General features: G+C 45.2%; 2 protein-coding genes across 2 annotated transcripts; one reads left to right on the top strand and one right to left on the bottom strand.

Annotated features, from left to right (window-relative positions):
• Positions 1-3,247: 3,247 nt before the first annotated feature.
• Positions 3,248-7,626, bottom strand: selenot2 (selenoprotein T, 2). Its single transcript, XM_085789008.1, has 6 exons — positions 7,397-7,626; positions 5,211-5,321; positions 5,000-5,126; positions 4,820-4,907; positions 4,053-4,188; positions 3,248-3,627 (listed from the first exon to the last, which is right to left on the bottom strand). Exons 1-5 carry the CDS (start codon positions 7,609-7,611, stop codon positions 4,067-4,069), a joined length of 663 nt encoding a protein of 220 aa, XP_085645134.1. The 5' UTR covers positions 7,612-7,626; the 3' UTR covers positions 3,248-3,627; positions 4,053-4,066.
• A 6,269-nt stretch (positions 7,627-13,895) lies between these two features.
• Positions 13,896-19,862, top strand: cox18 (cytochrome c oxidase assembly factor COX18). The gene is made up of 6 exons (XM_085789019.1): positions 13,896-14,268; positions 16,176-16,276; positions 16,397-16,551; positions 18,373-18,488; positions 18,585-18,692; positions 19,594-19,862. Exons 1-6 carry the CDS (start codon positions 13,906-13,908, stop codon positions 19,750-19,752), a joined length of 1,002 nt encoding a protein of 333 aa, XP_085645145.1. The 5' UTR covers positions 13,896-13,905; the 3' UTR covers positions 19,753-19,862.
• The last annotated feature ends 355 nt before the right edge of the window (positions 19,863-20,217 follow it).

Here is a 20,217-nt window from a genome sequence, read left to right on the forward strand (position 1 = left end):
ATGGCTACTTAATTATGCACGTGCTGACCATATGGTTGTGCTGATGCATTCTGGGGGTGGAATATGAGGTGTGTTCATGTCCGCACCATTCTTGGGTCCGGTGTGATATCAATGGAATATTGCGGAGAGGTGTGCGTACGCACAGCAGTGTTTCCCACAGAAAAAATAAATAAATAAATAAATGTGTCCACGTCTCACGTGTGTTTACATGCGGTGCGCCCGCACGCGAGAGAGGCGGCAGGTTGAGATGCTGACTGGCGGAGATGAGGGATGGTGAAACGCTAGACTGATTATTAAAAAAACACCATCTCTGATCTCTGCCCGCACATAGACAGACACAGGTTCACATACAGACAGGGGCGCACGGCAAATGCAGCTGCAGCGCTATTAAACTAGAGCAACAGCAACTCTCATATTTAAATTGTGTTTTATATTGATTTCATATATTTCACTGATTGCAATTAGGCTATAGAATGCTAGTGTGTGTTTTATTGAAAGCGAGGCTAGGTGAAAATCGCTTCAGTGTGGTTTATATGCAGCGGTCTGTAGGACCAGCTTAATAGACACATCAGCGACACATTAGCACCTTCATTTATCTCTGATCAATAGGTGTGCTTGTGGATACTTCACTCAAGTAGGCTACAGCCCTGCCCCCCACAGAACTTCACACAGCTGTTCAGTCAGCTTAGAAAAACCGGTTCTTACAGTAGCTACCTCTCCTCACACTTTTCATAAGCCGGAGGACAAAACTGTAGGCGACATTGTTTCGTTTCATTTCGTTAAGTGAAAATCATCTCTGAATTATGGAACTAAAAATAAAATAGGCCTATATCTTTAAAAAAAGATCCTATGATATTAACCTAACTGCATTATTTTTATTCAAATGTGACTGAGACCTTTATCTACCTAAACAGAGGGTAACATGAATAAATATCCTGTTTTGTATTTTTCTGGAAACTGTTACATTATGTAACGTGACCGCGGCACTCCCCCTCCCGAATTGGGCATATTATGATAAATATAACTGTAGATGAAAACAATAATTGAAGAATAAATTAGCTATTGTCGGCCCGAGGTATAAATGCCCAGAAATCGAATGTTTCATTTGTGTAAGTTGTAAGCTTCAGAAACCATCACACATGGAAAAGTCACGGACTGAGAGACCTGTAGCCTAGTTTTAATGTAAACAAAGTCATTTACGTAAGAAAAACACAAACGTCTGTGTGAGACCATCTGGGTGGTTCTAGTGTTAACATTAGCCTAATGAAGAATGAAGAAAACACGTTACAAATGAACTATGACCGAATTGACAGCAGGAACAGTGTGCACTTATCTCAAGGAAATTTAAATCGAATGCAACTGTAACTTGTAACTGTAACCGGAGGTGAAACGTCTTCCTAGACCAATAACCAAGTCCAGTTGCATTCGGTTTAAATTTCCTTGAGATAACTATGACCAGGAGTCCGGGACAAACGAGAATATTCACAGGCTTAGTGCATGTGCACACGCCGGCCGGAGTCAACTCGCAACAATAGCTTTCCCTCGATTAAAGTAGTTCTGTCATCTCCCACTTTGTACCGGATAAGAGACAGCACCAGACAGATATGCTAAATGTTTGGATGCAACAAAGTCACTGTTAACAAAATCAGCATCTAATCTGTCCCTTCAAGAGCAGCTGCTGACAGATGTGCATTATTGCTCCGCTCGTGAGTCCAGCAGCATCGGGTCCAGGCTGCTGGCACGGACGTAGCGGTCGTGGGCTGTGAGTGGATTGTTACATTCACCAGAACTTGCAGAACTCAAACTACTCAAACTTGGAGCCACCCAGCCAGGCTACAGGAGGGGGACCCCCAAAAGGCTGAGAACCACTGATCCTGTTGAACGTAGGCTACTGTAACCACTGTGAAACAATAAAACAACAACATTGATCTGATTGACCGGCGTAGCGGTCCCTCTCTCCATCCACTCTCTAGCTCTCTCGACCACAGCTGCAAATGAAGTACCTATGGCCTATGAACAGCGCCACTCTCCATTGCAGCTACGTTGTGGTCAAACGTGGAATTATCCCAAAATCTTTTGAGCTGCATCTCAGTACGATGCTTCCACCTAGTGGCTACAGTGTGACCTACAATTTCACGCAACGCGTGAATCACGCGTTACGTGAGGGAAACGTCCAAATGAAACTAGTACCCACTGTATGTATGGGACAGCGGATGGAAACTAGCCTGTGGCTACAATCCGGCTTGTTTACGATTTTGTTTTCGTTCATAAACTCGCATTGTCCCACTTTAAATAAATTGAATTGAATTGAATTACATCGCGGACGACATCTTTTCACATACAGTACGGGCTTCCGTTCAAACGGGGCCGAGCTCCGTGGGAAACAGCTGCCTGGCACAGCAACGTAGAGAACCGCGGCGCACAGCTCGACGGACATGCACGGAATAAAAAACAACAACATCACCGTCACACCGAGTGCTCGCGGCTACGGCGTTAATTTGGGTTGTGAGCATATGAACGAGTTCGCTTTACACTACGTGTACGGATGCACTGCCCGCGGAGGCGGAGCGGGGCCTTCGCGGGGGCTTGGCTGGTCACACAGGGAGCGTACAGCGCCAGATGTGCAGCCAGGCAGACCGGTTAACATGTGCGCCGATCTGAAACTGCCTCCGCTCAGGGTGCTGCGCTTCGGTTTGGTTCCGCGTGCAGTCTCTTTTTTTCAGCTGAGGCAGCATTCAAGTACACAACCGGCCACAACCTCCAACACATCATAAAACATTTATTGAACGGTAAAATTCGGTGGTCGCACACGTGCTACTAATTGCATTTCACAATTCGCACTGATCTGTTTTTTTTTTTGTTTTTTTTAAAGTATATTTTTTGGGCTTTTATGCCTTTATAGATAGTACAGTTGAGACAGACAGGAAATGGGGAGGCAGAGAGAGGGGGGATGACATGCAGCAAATGGCGCCCGACGCGGGACTCGAACCGGGGCCGACCGCAGCGAGGACTGTGCCTCTATACATGGGGCGCCCGCTCTAACCACTACGCCACGCGACGCCCCGCACTGATCTGTTTTTTACTCGCATTTGCGACGAGGGGCTCGCACTGTCGAGCCCTGGTTGGCGTATCCCTTTAAAGCTAGTTGTTATCATCTTGGTTATTGAGGTTGAAACTGATGTTTCTGAGCCATGATGTTAACGACCTCTCTTCCTGTTAGCGATCAATAAAGTTTCTGACAACCCGATCATTTGAATGATTTTATTCAGATTCAGTAACAACACAAATAATTTCCTGTTTTCAAATTAAAAGCCTCAGACACTTAACAGACTGAACCGACCCGACACATTAATCAACGTCGTAAGAAGCTAACAGTGGTACCAAGAAAACAGATCTTCAAATGAAATAAATAAAATAAACCTGAATCAACAGAAAACAGTCCTCGTCCTGTCGGCAGACTCCACCTGCCGACAGGTGCAATGTGGGTACTGTGGCGCTCAGCCGTGACCAGCAGCAGAGGGAGCGCTTGCTTCGTGGCGAGGGACATCCGGCCGGGCCCCGCAGGTTCTGCTTTAGGGCCCGACCTTCATGAACGCCAGAGGAGAATGCCCCACTGCACCGGGACACCTGAACAGACGGACAGGTGAGAGACGGGTGAGAGACAGGTGGGAAAGGAGAGGAGAAGAGAAGAGAATAGGAGAGGAGAGGAGAGGGGAGGAGAGGAGAGGAGAGGACGGGAGAGAAGAGGAGAGGAGAAGAGAGGAGGGGAGAGGAGAGGAGAAGAGAGAGGAGAGGAGAAGAGGGGAGAGGACGGGAGAGGAGAGAAGAGGAGAGGAGAGGAGAGGAGAGAAGGAGAGGAGAGGAGAGGAGAAGAGAGGGGAGGAGGAGAAGACGGGAGAGGAGAGGAGAGAAGAGGAGAGGAGAGGAGAGGAGAGGAGAGGAGAAGAGGGGAGAGGAGAGGAGAGGAGAGGAGAGACAGGTGAGTGACAGGTGACAGACAGTCAGTCTACCTGTGTCTATCTACCTGTGTGTGTTTACCTGTGTGTATCTACCTGTGAGTGTAGCTCTAAGTTGAAGAGAAGGTCATGTGATCCACCTGGTTCATCTTCAGGTGGTTGTCGAGGATCTGACAGATCTCCTGGATGTTTGGGACGTAACCGGACTGAAGCTTCGACCACACCGGGACGTCTGACAGGGAGGGGACGAGAAACACCATTACATCAGGAAGTTACAGGCACAGAGGACCATCATCACCTCACCTGTACGGGCCGTCCGTACAGGTGAGGTCATTGTGAACCAATCAGACTGAGGTGAGGTCATTGTGAACCAATCAGACTCAGGTGAGGTCATTGTGAACCAATGGGACTCAGGTGAGGTCATTGTGAACCAATGGGACTCAGGTGAGGTCATTGTGAACCAATGGGATCAGGTGAGGTCGGTTTCAACCAATCGGACTCAGGTGAGGTCGGTTTCAACCAATCGGACTCAGGTGAGGTCAGTTTCAACCAATCGGACTCAGGTGAGGTCAGTTTCAACCAATCAGACTCAGGTGAGGTCAGTTTCAACCAATCGGACTCAGGTGAGGTCGGTTTCAACCAATCGGATTCAGGTGAGGTCATTATAAACCAATCGGACTCAGGTGAGGTCAGTTTCAACCAATCAGACTCAGGTGAGGTCATTGTGAACCAATCAGACTCAGGTGAGGTCAGTTTCAACCAATCGGACTCAGGTGAGGTCAGTTTCAACCAATCGGACTCAGGTGAGGTCAGTTTCAACCAATCGGACTCAGGTGAGGTCAGTTTCAACCAATCAGACTCACCGTTCAGAGTAACCTCGAAGGCTCCAGTCGACAGGAAGTGAGTCTCCATCATGTTGCAGAGGAAGAACGCCATGAGACAGGAGAAGATCTGAGGAAACAACAATCGTGGAGGATGTTCGTTAGAGCCATCACCGTGGCAACCTGCTGTTTTCTGGTCTCTGTTGCCGTGGTAACGGGTACCTTGTTGTCCTGACTCCAGGTCCAGGCTCTGGGAGTTTGGAGGCCGAGGAAGAGGAAGGGGTTCTGACCGCTGACGATGAGGAGGATGGAGAGGAGCTTCAGGTAGGAGACCAGCTGACCCACACACCTGGAGGGAGGAAACACACACCTGGTGATGTCACAGCTCACCTGGGGAAGGGGGCGGGGCCAGTGTGGTGATGTCAGAGCTCACCTGTTGAACGGGGTGGGGGGGTAGTTCTCCCCCTCGATGCGGATGTCCGGATACAACTTAGTGATGGTGTGGGAGTAGTCCTGGAAGACTTTACTGTACCCTCAGGAGATACTGGAAGACAGGAGAGACAGGTGAGACAGGATCGACTCATGGGATAAACACCCAACAGAGGCCGTTTACACTGAATTGACCCTTTGTCAAGGCCCCGCCCCCCACGGTTACTGTTGCTAGGTTGGACAAACAATGGTCACGGAAGGGTTAACTCCCATTGGAAACCATTGAAAATTAGGCAGATTTAAATTGCTTGTAAGGAAAATTTGAATTAACTTATACATCAGAAAAATAGTGTCCATGATAGAGGACAGACGTGGCTCAATAGCGATTGAACGGGCATTACCTGACTTTTCCGAAAAATGGGGTAAAATCATTGTTTTGGTCACTCACTAGCTAGTAGCTAACGACGCTAGCTAACGTTAGCTACAAGCTAATCTCCGCCGATCTCCCGTTTTTCCTCGTAAAACTTCACAAAGTTCAAAAGACATTAGTAGCGGTAATGTTACGTTTGCTAGATAACTTTGAAGGTATTAGATCTTCTCTGTTTATGAACACGACCAGAGAGTGGACTGGAGAATGAATGAGCTTCAATAGCACTTCAGTAATACAGCCAGGGAAAAACAGGCTCACTTCTCATGAGGACTGCACACAACAACAAACAAAACTTTGCAGTTAACCCCTGACCTATGTCTACAGCTCCCCCTAGTAGACCACCCCCAAACCCTATTATTAAGCTCAACTAAATACATAACAGAAGGTTAAAGTAATATGTATACAGTAGCCTACATGTTTATTGATGTCTTAGGTTTGGGGAATGGGATAAAAATGACTCCATGAATACGTTCCAGATATCGTGAGTTGCTACTGCAGGAACCCCAGGCACATTTTAACTATATTGAAAAATTATAAAGTAGTTTTTGCCGAAAAACTTGCTGTCTACCTATCTTGTTTCATAGGGTTTCATTCCAGGGTTGTCCAACCTTAGAATGTTGTGCAACATGTGACATGGGGAGAAGCGCTCTGATTGGTGGATCAGCAACCAATCAGAAGGCCAACAAAGGGTCAATTCTGTTGAAGAATTCTGAAAGTTCAGAGGAAGACCCTAAACAACGCCTGCAGAGCAGAGCTGGGTCGTTTCCCATTATTACTCAACATCCAAAAACGGACAATGACATTTTGGAACCATCTAAATAGTAGCCCAAAAGACACACTTCCCTCTAAAACATTAAAAACCCAAGAGCTGAACCCAGAAAACAGCCCCCTCACTCAGCTGATGGTGAAGCTCAGTAACCTGGCTCCCATCAGCTCAGCCTCAAAACACCAGAGAATAAAAACCATCATTAATCAATCAAAATATTTATATGTACAATACTGAGAAAAGAAAAGAAAAACTCAAAGCAGACTAAATTGTTATTTAACTCTAAACAGAGAATATAAATTGGCCGAATACCTCCACTCTGTTACAGACATAAAACAAAGACGGATCCTGACCAAGTACAGGCTGAGTGAGCACCAGCTCGCTGTAGAGAAAGGACGACACTGACAGACAGTACTGCCCAGAGAGCAGCGTATGTGCTCACTGCCCCACAGGAGAGATAGAGACAGAGATGCACTTCCTGCTCCACTGTAAGAAATACTCTTTAATAAGAGACGCTCACTTCAAAGAAATAACTAAGAGAATCAAAAGATTCCACCTGCTAACACCAGAGGAGAAAATGTCAATCCTGCTAGGAGAAGGGACAGCAGTTCCTCTGGCAGCCAAATATGGAACTGCTTAACAACATCTTAACTTGCACCATTATTTATACCTGATTGTACTAAATTCTATTGTAATGTAGTTTATATGGAATATTGTTTATTTGTTATTGAATACTGAAATATGTAATACTGTATATTTGTTATATTGAAATGTCTTTGTAAATAGTTTGTACAATGCTTTGGCAACAACAAATTTCTGTTCATGCAAATAAAGCTAATTGAATTGAATTGAATTATAGGGACAGGAGAGACAGGTAGAGACAGGTGAGACAGGAGAGACAGGGAGAGAACGTGTCTCTCGGTCCAACCTGTCTCTCCGCCTGTCTCTCTGCCTGTCTCTCCGCCTGTTAGCCTGTTAGCTGCTAACAACCCACCAGTACTGGAACCGGAGCACGGGGCCGGTGTAGAGCGCGGACTTGGCCGGCTTCCCGGGCTCCGTCTCCGGGGAGGAGAGGCCGGAGAGGCCGGCGCCGTCGGCCTGCGTGTGTCCGCGCTGCGGGCTGGATCTGCCGAGGTAAACGTCCCGCACCGTGAGGGCGGTGAAGAGCAGCAGAGCCGCCAGGAGCCCGGCCTGGCTGTACTCCGCCATGTTGCTGTCCGCCGCGGAGGGGGACGGTGACGTCAACACTTCCGGCGTCAGGTTATTAGACTTCACAATAAAAGCTTGTTATTAAGGGCTATTTCGGTGCTTGTAAAAACACGAGAAAGATTTAAACTTGATATTGAATACTCTTGTGATTTATGTGGCTTGTATGATGAATCTATTGCACATTTATTTTTCACTGTGTTTATTGTCAAATGTTTTGGTTTGGAAAACGGGACATTCAGTACATCTGCATGAAAAGGACATTTTTCTTTACTATGAAAACAAATGGAAAATAATCTCAATACTTATTAAAAATGTCAGTTCTGTTTTCTTCAATTGTTCACCACAGCTGTATAATGTATCCTTTGATTTAAATAACAAGGAGTAGATTGCCTGAATATAATTTTATGACTTTATTTTTAAGTAATCACTCCTCTAATCCATGTTCGGTTGTTGTCAAATACAAGAAACATTGTAAACGCATTCAAAAGGTGCAGATATCAGTATTCTGCCATCAGATATACAGTATGTATTGCTGTTTCATGCTTTTATTGTGAAAGTTCGATTACGCGGGTTCCGGTTTGAGCACCAGAACCCGGATGAAAGTTTCTGGTAAATTTCTTCTTGTCCTCCGATTATCTGCTCGTGTAAAACCTTCTAGTGTTTTGGGGTGACTTATATTTCATAGTCTTTACATATAGGCATTTTTTCTTTCTCTCTCTAGGCACTCTATTAGCGGTAAACAGTGTGACGTCATATGTGCGCGACGCTGCACGCCCGGCGGATGGAGCAGTGAAGGCGGCAGAGACGTGAAGGTGACGGAATAATAATAAAAGAAAAAAGGAAAAAATCAATCTCATGTTTTTCTCTTCAGCCGTGAAACGCGGGAACAGGTGACCTGAGCTCTGACGTCACGCAGGTGCGTTCAGGTTTGTTTTTTCATCCACGTGTTGTAACTGATGGTGAAGTGTTGACAGGTAAAGCTTCAACCAATCAGCTGTCATTGATCCAACATTAAAGGACAATTCCAGGTAAATTCAACCTGGGCTCTAGTTTCTAATATTTCAGCTCTAACACTGAATGTCTAGATTTTCAGGCTGTTTACATCTCATAAACCAGACAACGTCAGATGTCTTCAAATAGACACCGACGAGGATTTCCTTCACTTCTAAAAAGATGGAGCTAGAATACAAAGTCTCGTGCTCAGTATGTTTCCAGGTAGTCTGAAGCATAGACATACATATAGGCTATAGGCTATATGAATGAATTAATTTTTTATTTTCGTGTCATGCCACCACTATGTCCATCCCATATGGGATAAGACACATTTAATGACAAATACAATTTAAAGACTAGACAGTCCCTCCTGCTGGTGTTAGCTGCCACACAGATGCGACACATAAATAAACTATTTAAGATTACTTTCAGTATTCATCTATATATCGCTCTTCGTCTCATTGCCCAAGCCTTTGAAGAAATAAAGAAAATGCAAATATATTCAACTGAAAAAGATGCTTTAGCTTCTCAGCATCGTCTAACCACACACATTCCTTATTTGGATCTACCTTACTAAACAGTTTTAGTCTTATAGAGTCATAGAAAGGACAGTAGAAAACAAAATGAATTTCATTCCCCACCTCTTGGATGACACATAAATTACAAATTCTATCGTCTTCTGATGTGCTATATATATATATATATATATATAGCTCCTATATGTTTTATCAATAAAGGAAAATCAACCTAGAGTCAAAACGTCTTCGTAGCATCAGGGTAAATCTGGATGTTGTTCATTCTACCTGTAAACACAGTGAACCTCAATGTGACTCTCAGTGAGACTTTGTTTTCCAGCTCCGTTTACCAACATGTCGTCTTTCTAGAAGGTAACAAACTCCTCGGTGTCTGTTTGAAGACGTCTGATGTTGCCTGGTTTATGGGATGTAAACAGCCTGCTCTCCCTGCCTTTCCTCCCACCAGAAGCTGCCTTCATCACATTCTGTGTCATAAACTGTAAACTGTTTCCTTGTCTCTAACAACATCTATGTCACGTCTGTCCGTCCTGGGTGAGGGATCCCTCCTCTGTTGCTCACCATGGAGTTTTTCCTCAGTGGATGTGAGGGTCTAAGGACAGAGGATGTTGTTATGATGGTTAGAGCTGCAACAATTAATCGATTTTAATTTTTTTTAGAAAAAAAGTCCAAATTCTCTGATTCCAGCTTCTTAAATGTGAATATTTCTGGTTTCTTTGTTCCTTTATGACAATAAATTGTGTGTCCCTTTGGTTTGTGGACAAAACAAGACATTTGAGGACGTCGTCTGGTGGTTTGAGGAACACTGATTGACATTTTTCAACATTTTATTGACCAAACAACTGATCGATTAATCGTCCAAATAATCGACAGAGTAATTAATAATGAAATTAATCGTTAGTTGCAGCCCTAATGATGGGATGTAAAGCCCTTGGAGACAAACTGTTGGTAACAACAGGCTATACTAATAAAACAGCCTAAGCTCCGTCTGCTCCCATTCTAGGCTGCTGTGGTGACAGAACTAACTGCACAACAGGAGACATTACCACTAGCAACCACCAGGGGGCGCTGTATAACTACAACCGCCGTGAGTCGTTAAGTGGCGAGACAAACTGTGATGAAGCCACATTTTGAAAATATACAGATAGAAAGTCTGAGCCCCGTTCCACCAGACGAGGGAGAGAGACGGCAGCTTGACTGGACGGAGCCAGAACCAGACATGAAGGCTTCTGATTGGTTTTTTCTTTTCAGAATGAAAAGCATCGGTCAGAGTTGTGTCCTTCCTGCAGCTTCTGAAGACATCGTATTGTCTACTCTCAGGATAAAGGACCATTTCACCCAGTATAACACAACATGTTTCTGAACAGGATTACCAGCCATAAGAAATATACTGGGAGAGGTTTTCATGCAGAGGAAAAATATATAATAACACTATAATAATGAAAGAAAACTAAATGTGTTTTGTATTTAGGAGCAAACTAGTGGACAGCGAACACAAAGGCAGAAAGCACAATAATGTCGGCGCAAATCGGTGAATCCTCTGGTCGTTACAGGCAACGATGAGAAAACAACATGAACGATACGTTTTAGTGTGAATAATATTTATTGTATTTAGGGGAAAAGTCACAGACTGGTGTTTAATTAAAGGGTAGCTCCGCACAAATGAACATCGAGGTCGTCCAGTTGTTCTAGTTGTAGTGTTAAAATCTAAACTTCATTCTGTTAAAATATTAGAAACATTAGATCCAATCGGCTGTTATTGATCCAACATTGGAACCAATCGGCTGTTATTAGGGGTGTCACGATTTCGATTTTTTATCGAAATCGATCGAAATTACGTCACGATCTCGAGCATCGAAGTCAAAGAGGGGATCAACGATCCCCCCGCCCGCCCGCAAAGCTACAACTGCCCGTTGTCCCCATTGCGCACCAAGCCTCTTGTCAGTCACTGGTCCGAGTTCTCCTTTACTTTTTATTTCGAGACAACACTCACTCATTCTCTCTCTCTCTCTCTCCCTCTCTCCCTCTCTCCCTCGCTTTTTTTACCGGCGGTGTCAGCTGATGTGCACGTCTGCAGCAACCCAAACAAATGCACATGTTGACTGGCTCTATTCCAGCCACATGATTGGTTCGGCGCAGCGCGACTCTCAATATAATTGGCTGTTTGCCAAAACATGGATGAATGAAAACTATCGACCACGTCTCATATTTCTATCGAAGAAAAGTTATTTCACAATTTATAGCGTTTTATCACCCAGCCCTGGTGGGCTACTGTCCCCCTCCTACCTGGGAAACAGGAGGGAGACACAGCTCTAACTACACAACACCGACAAGCACTGAGAGCCGCATGTTGCAGAGACGAAGATTTAAAAACAAAACAAAAAAAAACCCGCAAATAATAAGCCGACGAAAAGGTGCAACTTGCCACTTTTTGTCGATGTATTATTTGCGGGGGCTTTGGGGGGATCTGTGACGGTGGAGGATCCGGGACTGATTGACTGTGGGCCACCGCCAGTCTGATCAGGACCTGATCATCAGGTCCATGGCAGCACAGCAGCTGCAGCTCTGCCCCGCTGTCTGTCACATGACTCTCCGTATCAGCGCAATCTCGTTTACATTACATTAAGCTGACATCAGGAGAATAATGAGACACGACGGTAAATTAATGAAAATTAAATTATGATAATGTAAAGATATAAATATATTTGTTTCAAAACCTTGGGGGCAATTTTGGCCCCTGGATCATGATTTTTGGGGGCATGTTACCTTTATATTGTAAAGAAATTATTTAAATGTGACCATTAGTGCCTAATGTGATACATTATGGAAATTGCATCACTTATATGTATCCCATCTTTTGAAATAAGATTTACTGTACAACATTTGATGAATAAAACCAATGATCGTAGACTAGAATAGTCTGAAAATAGCATAGGCGTCTGTGCTGTAAGAAAAAGAAAAAAAAATCGAGAATCGAATCGAATCGTGACCCTAAAATCGAAAATCAAATCGAATCGAGGATTTGGAGAATCGTGACACCCCTAGCTGTTATTGATCCAACATTGGAACCAATCGGCTGTTATTGATCCAACATTGGGTCCAATCGGCTGCTATTGATCGAACATTGGAACCAATTGGCTGTTATTGATCCAACATTGGGTCCAATTGGCTGTTATGGATCCAACATTGGATCCAATCGGCTGTTATTGGTCCAACATTGGATCCAATCGGCTGTTATTGATCCAACATTGGGTCCAATCGGCTGTTATTGATCCAACATTGGAAACAATCGGCTGTTATTGATCCAACATTGGGTCCAATTGGCTGTTATGGATCCAACATTGGATCCAATCGGCTGTTATTGATCCAACATTGGATCCAATCGGCTGTTATTGATCCAACATTGGAACCAATCGGCTGTTATTGATCCAACATTGGGTCCAATCGGCTGCTATTGGTCCAACATTGGATCCAATCGGCTGTTATTGGTCCAACATTGGATCCAGTCGGCTGTTATTGATCCAACATTGGATCCAATCGGCTGTTATTGGTCCAACATTGGATCCAATCGGCTGTTATTGATCCAACATTGGAACCAATCGGCTGTTATTGATCCAACATTGAAACCAATCGGCTGTTATTCATCCAACATTGGAACCAATCGGCTGTTATTCATCCAACATTGGAACCAATCGGCTGTTATTGATCCAACATTGAAACCATTCGGCTGTTATTCATCCAACATTGGAACCAATCGGCTGTTACTCATCCAACATTGAAACCAATCGGCTTTTATTCATTTAACATTGGAACCAATCGGCTGTTATTCATCCAACATTGAAACCAATCGGCTGCTATTGATCCAACATTGGATCCAATCGGCTGTTATTCATCCAACATTGAAACCAATCGGCTGTTATTGATCCAACATTGGAAACAATCGGCTGTTATTGATCCAACATTGGGTCCAATTGGCTGTTATGGATCCAATATTGGATCCAATCGGCTGTTATTGATCCAACATTGGATCCAATCGGCTGTTATTGATCCAACATTGGAACCAATCGGCTGTTATTGATCCAACATTGGGTCCAATCGGCTGCTATTGATCCAACATTGGATCCAATCGGCTGTTATTGGTCCAACATTGGATCCAGTCGGCTGTTATTGGTCCAACATTGGATCCAATCGGCTGTTATTGGTCCAACATTGGATCCAATCGGCTGTTATTGATCCAACATTGGAACCAATCGGCTGTTATTCATCCAACATTGAAACCAATCGGCTGTTATTCATCCAACATTGGAACCAATCGGCTGTTATTCATCCAACATTGGAACCAATCGGCTGTTATTGATCCAACATTGAAACCATTCGGCTGTTATTCATCCAACATTGGAACCAATCGGCTGTTACTCATCCAACATTGAAACCAATCGGCTTTTATTCATTTAACATTGGAACCAATCGGCTGTTATTCATCCAACATTGAAACCAATCGGCTGCTATTGATCCAACATTGGATCCAATCGGCTGTTATTCATCCAACATTGAAACCAATCGGCTGTTATTGATCCAACATTGGATCCAATCGGCTGTTATTGATCCAACATTGAAACCAATCAGCTGTTATTGATCCAACATTGGATCCAATCAGCTGTTATTGATCAGAGAGGAGCCAGGTGTTTCCCATCATGCCCTGCAGCTGCTCTTGAACCCACAGGTGTGTTTGTCTCTGTGTTTCAGGACTCTGTGGGGGGGGGTCACCATGTTGAGTGTGGGGGTGTTGGTGCGTTCCCGCCTCCTGAAGCTCCGCCCTCCTGTCAGAGGAGTGTGTTCAGCTGTGAGCCACAGGAAGTCACCGGTCTGGTCACCTGTGGGCGTGGCCTCAGGTCAGAGGTCACTGGTCAGAGCCGCCTCCGGTGTGGGGGGCGGGGACGTCACCGCGGCGACGGGCTGGTACGGCGGCCTGGTGGACTCAGCTCCGGTTCACCTGTGTGAACACTTCCTGGTCGGTGTGCAGCAGGCGAGCGGGTTGCCATGGTGGCTGAGCATCGCCGCGGCAACACTGTCAGTCAGGACACTCATCACTCTCCCACTCGCTGCTTACCAGCTGATCATCGTCTCCAGGGTGAGTCCACACACACACACACACACACACACACACACACACACACACAGATAAATGACCTTCTATAGATTCAAACCTTCAGCAGGAACTCCACAGCTGTGTCTGCAACCAGCCAGAGAGTGAGATTGAAGACGCCAAAGAGCGACCATGGCCTTGGCCTGCTCCTCAGAGAGAAAGTAGGGCAGATAACTGCCCCCAGCAGTAATCTAACAGAAAGTCCTCTAATTCATAGCTCTCCACTGTAACACAGAGGGATTGACCATTAACTACACAAACTATCTAGGGAAGTGAAATTATTCTCTTTAGAGTCGGACCAACACACTGATGAAGAAAACATCAGGAAGTTTTCAGCCGTGGCTGTTTGGGAGAAACTCTGAGGTGATGCAGGAAGAAGAAGAAGTGTTAACATCGTATTGGCCGTTGGGCATAAACATACCAGCGATGTGATGGGAGCAGCAGTAGATTCTCTCTCCTCACACAGTGACGGTGCCACAGACTGAGAGCTGAGACGCAGAAAGAGACCACGGCCTTGGCTTGTTCCTGTAGACAACACAATTTTCTCCAGCAGAAAGACATCGACTGACTGACCTTTAACCACACTAACTACACGAAACATGTTTTATATAACTTATAAACATGTTTTATTTAACTTATAGGCTAAACATGTTTTAATTAAAGGTAAAAATGCATTTTTATTCAACTTAAAAACATGTTTTCAATAAAGTTATAACCACTAAGTTCTTTTTTTCTTTTTCTGGACAAAGTGGTTTTTTCATACCTTGTTGACCACTTTGTCCAGAAAAAGAAAAAAAGAACTTAATTATTCCATACGGACATAATGAACTTTCATAGTATATAAGTTATAAACATGTTTATTTTAGACTCAACATGTTTTTATGAACCGTGAACTCTGTCCTCCCTCTTCTTCTTCTTCTTCTTCTTCTTCTCGTCTCAGTTAAAACAGTTTCGTCCTCAGAGTGATGAAATATTTCAGGAATCTAGAATCAGACTCTCCCACGACTTCTGACCCCCCCCCCCCCCCCCCCCATCTTCCTTCTCCTCTCTCCTCCCCCCACCTCCTCCTCCTCCATCTTCCTCCCCCTCCTCCTCCTCCTCCCTCCTCCCTCCTCCTCCTCCTCCTCCTTCAGGAAACTTGTAAACATGTTTCCCTCCAGGCTGCAGTCAGCTGTAAACATCTGTAAACATCTGCAGTGAGATCTGTGTGATGAGCAGCTGGAGATTAATTGGAGTTGTTCAGTAGATAACGGATGAATGTAGAGATGTGTGACGATGGAATTCGTTGCCACTTTACATTGTGTTAACAGATTCTAAAGAGAGGTTTACATTCCTGCTCAAACAGTTTCTTCTAATGTTGCAGCTGCAGCAGTTGAATTGTACACATGAGGGAGTATATGATATAGTGCCTGTTCTCTTCCCTACCCTGTGAGATTACTATTTAGGTTTTTGTATGTTTTGCTATATTGCTTTCCCCATATTTACTGATTCTTAATTGTATTGTACAAGTGGTGTATTGTGTCTTGTGTTATACGTATGTCTGCGTCTACTGTGTGATTGTATCTGTGTGTTGTGACTGTATTAGTTGTTTTTGCTCAGCTTTTTCCTTGATGGACTTGGAAGAATATAATAGTCAATTTCGACTTAATGTTTGGACTCCAGGAAGAATAGCTATGCTAATGTGCTGGTGCTAATGGAGATCCAATAAATGAAATGAAGCAGGATGAAGGTTCGTTATATACTGTCACTACTATACTATTACTATATAATGTCACTAGTTCACCTGGTCAGTTAGTTCACTCCGTCTCCTTCTTGTTTAAATTAAAATAGTTATTTTTGTACACGATCTGCTCCTCCATCGCGGTAACCATAGTAACCCTGGTGATGTGCAGGTGGAGGCGCTGCAGGTGGAGATCACTGAACTGGCCAAGAGGCTTCGATACGAAGTTTCAGTCCGATCAAAAGAACGAGGCTGGACGGACAAACAGAACCGGTAAGAAACAAACAACAAACAAACAAACAAACAAACTTAATTTCATCAAACTCCTGCGTCCATTGTTTGTGTTTGTTGTTGTTTACTGCATGTTGTTGTTGTTGTTGTTGTTTGGTTCAGGTACCACTTCCAGAAGAACCTGCGGCGCCTGGTGTCGGAGCTCTATGTCAGAGACAACTGCCACCCGTTCAAGGCCAGCGTCCTGGTCTGGGTCCAGCTGCCGCTCTGGATCAGCCTCTCTCTGGCGCTCAGGAACCTGAGCACGGACCCGTCTGGTGAGTCTGGACCGGGTTCTGGACCGGGTTCTGGACCCGGCTCCTTTATAAAAACAGAGAATATACAACCAAGTCTTTGTGCTCCTGGAGCATGACGTCATGAACAAATAAACGTGAAGACTAAAGACTAAAGGTCCTAAAGGTGCGGAGACGACCTAAAGGTCCTAAAGGTGCCGAGACGACCTAAAGGTCCTAAAGGTGCGGAGACAACCTCTAGGTCCTAAAGGTGCGGAGACGACCTACAGGTCCTAAAGGTGCAAAGACGACCTACAGGTCCTAAAGGTGCGAAGACGACCTAAAGTTCCTAAAGGTGCGGAGACGACCTAAAAAGGTCCTAGTGTGAAGACGACCTAAAGGTCCTAAAGGTGCGAAGACGACCTACAGGTCCTAAAGGTGCGAAGACGACCTAAAGGTCCTAGTCCGACGTAGTCCGACCTACAGGTCCTAAAGGTGCGAAGACGACCTAAAGGTCCTAAAGGTGCGGAGACGACCTAAAAAGGTCCTAGTGTGAAGACGACCTAAAGGTCCTAAAGGTGCGAAGACGACCTACAGGTCCTAAAGGTGCGAAGACGACCTAAAGGTCCTAGTCCAACCTAGTCCGACCTCCAGGTCCTAAAGGACCTACAGGTCCTCAAGGTCCTAAAGGTGCGGAGACGACCTACAGGTCCTAAAGGTGCAGAGACGACCTAAAGGTGCGGAGACGACCTCCAGGTCCTAAAGGTGCGGAGACGACCTACAGGTCCTACAGGTCCTAAAGGTGCGGAGACGACCTACAGGTCCTAAAGGTGCGGAGACGACCTACAGGTCCTAAGGGTGCGAAGACGACCTAAAGGTCCTAAAGGTGCGGAGACGACCTAAAGGTCCTAAAGGTGCGGTGACGACCTAAAGGTCCTAAAGGTGCGGAGACGACCTACAGGTCCTAAAGGTGCGGAGACGACCTACAGGTCCTAAAGGTGCGGAGACGACCTACAGGTCCTAAAGGTGCGAAGACGACCTAGAGGTCCTAGTGCGAAGACGACCTAAAGGTCCTAAAGGTGCGGAGACGACCTAAAGGTCCTAAAGGTGCGGTGACGACCTAAAGGTCCTAAAGGTGCGGAGACGACCTACAGGTCCTAAAGGTGCGGAGACGACCTACAGGTCCTAAAGGTGCGGAGACGACCTAAAGGCCCTAAAGGTGCGAAGACGACCTAAAGGTCCTAGTGCGAAGACGACCTAAAGGTCCTACAGGTGCGGAGACGACCTACAGGTCCTAAAGGTGCGAAGACGACCTAAAGGTCCTAAAGGTGCGAAGACGACCTAAAGGTCCTGAAGGTGTGAAGACGACCTAAAGGTCTTTAAGTTGCGGCAACGACCTACAGGTCCTAAAGGTGCGAAGACGACCTACAGGTCCTAAAGGTTCTAAAGGTGTGAAGACGACCTACAGGTCCTAAAAGTGCGAAGACGACCTACAGGTCCTAAAGGTCCTAAAGATGCCAAGACGACCTAAAGGTCCTCCAGGTGCGAAAACGACCTAAAGGTCTTAAAGGTCATACAGGTGCCAAGACGACCTAAAGGTCCTAAAGGTCCTACAGGTGCGAAGACGACCTAAAGGTCCTAAAGGTGCGAAGACGACCTAAAGGTCCTAAAGGTCCTACAGGTGCGAAGACGACCTAAAGGTCTTAAAGGTGCGCAGACGACCTACAGGTCCGTTCTCACCGACCTCGAATGTTACTTGGTGAAAATATTCGCTGCTGAATATTTTGCAGTTTTGTGTTGTTTATTGGCTGTGTCCCTGGAGTGAAAGCGTTACCTAGGTGACCTGTAGACCTGTGTTCTCTGCAGCGCTGCAGTCCAGTCTGGCAGCAGGGGGCGCTCTCTGGTTCCCAGACCTCACCTCGCCCGACTCTACCTGGATCCTGCCGGTCTGTCTGGGACTCATCAACCTGCTCATCGTGGAGGTGAGTCTGTCGGCAGGTGTGAGGTCACCTGACCACCTGACCACCTGACCTGTGATGTCACTGAGCCAGTCACTGAGTCTTCTTCTTCTTCTTCAGGTGTTTTCTCTCCAGAGAGTCAACCCGACTCGGGTCCAGAAGCTGGTCCTGAACTTCATCAGAGGATTCTCCGTCCTGATGATTCCCATCGCTGCTACAGTTCCCTCAGTGAGACCCCCCCACCACCACCACGTGTTCAGAGTCGTGAGCTTCATGTGTGAAACCTGAGCTGCAGGTCTGAGACGTTCAGGTTCAAGTTCAGGTTCAGGTTCAGGTTCAGGTTCAGGAGGAATGTAGTCGACGTGTTGAGATCTGCTCACATTCTTCCACTGCTCATCAGATTAAACACATTCAGACACGTTTATCTGAGACCAGGGCCAGGACCTGGACCTGGACTTGGATCTGGACCAGGACCTGCAGTCCTCCTCATGTTTCTGATAGACCAGAACCAAGCTGCAAAAACTCAAAATCTTTCCAAGAATATTTCAAGTCAAGTCACTTTATTAAATGTCCCTTGTAAGGGCAGTTTGGTTGCAACAGACATTCAGCATTATATTTAAACAACATAGGACAAGCAAAGGTACAGCAGTAAAGTGCATTTGTAACGAATGGGTATAAATAGCAATAATAAATAGTAACTACAAGTATAAATACAAGAAATTTGTCTTATTTCTTGTCAAAACTAATCTATTTTTCACTTAAAATAAGACTCATCACCTAAAAACCTAAATAATTTTAACTTGTTTCAAACTAATTTTCACTATCAGATTTTTCTACTTATTTCAGGTGAAAATCTGCTTGAAAGAAGTAAAAAGTGTCTAAAAACAAACTACTTTTTAATGTGACGAGTCTTATTTTAAGTAGAATGAGATTTGTTTTGACTAGAAATAAGACAAATATTCTTGGTAAGATTTTGAGTTTTTGCAGTGTACAGTCCAGACCAGGACCAGACTTGTAGAGCTGAGACTTTTTTTTCTTATTATTTTATTTTGAGTTTTGCTTGTGTCTCTTGTTTCTAACACCACTTTCTTTCTGCCCCTCCCTCTTGCCCCTCTTGCCCCCCCTCCAGTCCATGGCTCTGTACTGGTTCACCTCCAGTCTGGTGGGTTTCAGTCACAACCTCCTCCTTCGTTCTTCTCTGGTCCATAAGACGCTCGGACTCCGGACTGGATCCTCGTCCCCGTACCGAGACCTGCTGTCGGCCTTCACCACAAAATACTGCAAATAAATTCACAGAGTACTGCAAATACTGGTGTACTGGTGTGTACTGCAGCTGTACAGGCTCCGTGCTGCTCTCATGTCCAAGTGTGTGACTCTGTCTGAACAATAACAGGAAGAATAAACGACCTCTGGAATATTGTTTTTGTCTGAACATCGACTTCCTGCTTTTATAAAAACGTCTGAGCTACACCTGGTGTGTGTGTGTGTGTGTGGGGGGGGGGGGGGTAAGTTTTAATATTGTATTATTTTGAAAAATGTATTGGCTGTGGCAGCAGCAGTACTACGGTTGTGTACTACAGTATTACCGTACTTACAGTAGTGTATTACAGTAGTAGTACAGTAAGTAAGTAAATTCTTTATTGTCCCGAAACGGGCAACTGTTGCTGCAGCAGCTATAGACATTGAAAACAAACACACCACAGGAGAACATAGAGGTAAAAAGCACAAACACAAAGCACACAGCACTGCTGTC

This window comes from Trachurus japonicus, chromosome 10, assembly GCF_045865225.1.
Source record: "Trachurus japonicus isolate A0001 chromosome 10, Traja_1.0".
Taxonomy (NCBI): Eukaryota; Metazoa; Chordata; class Actinopteri; order Carangiformes; family Carangidae; genus Trachurus; species Trachurus japonicus.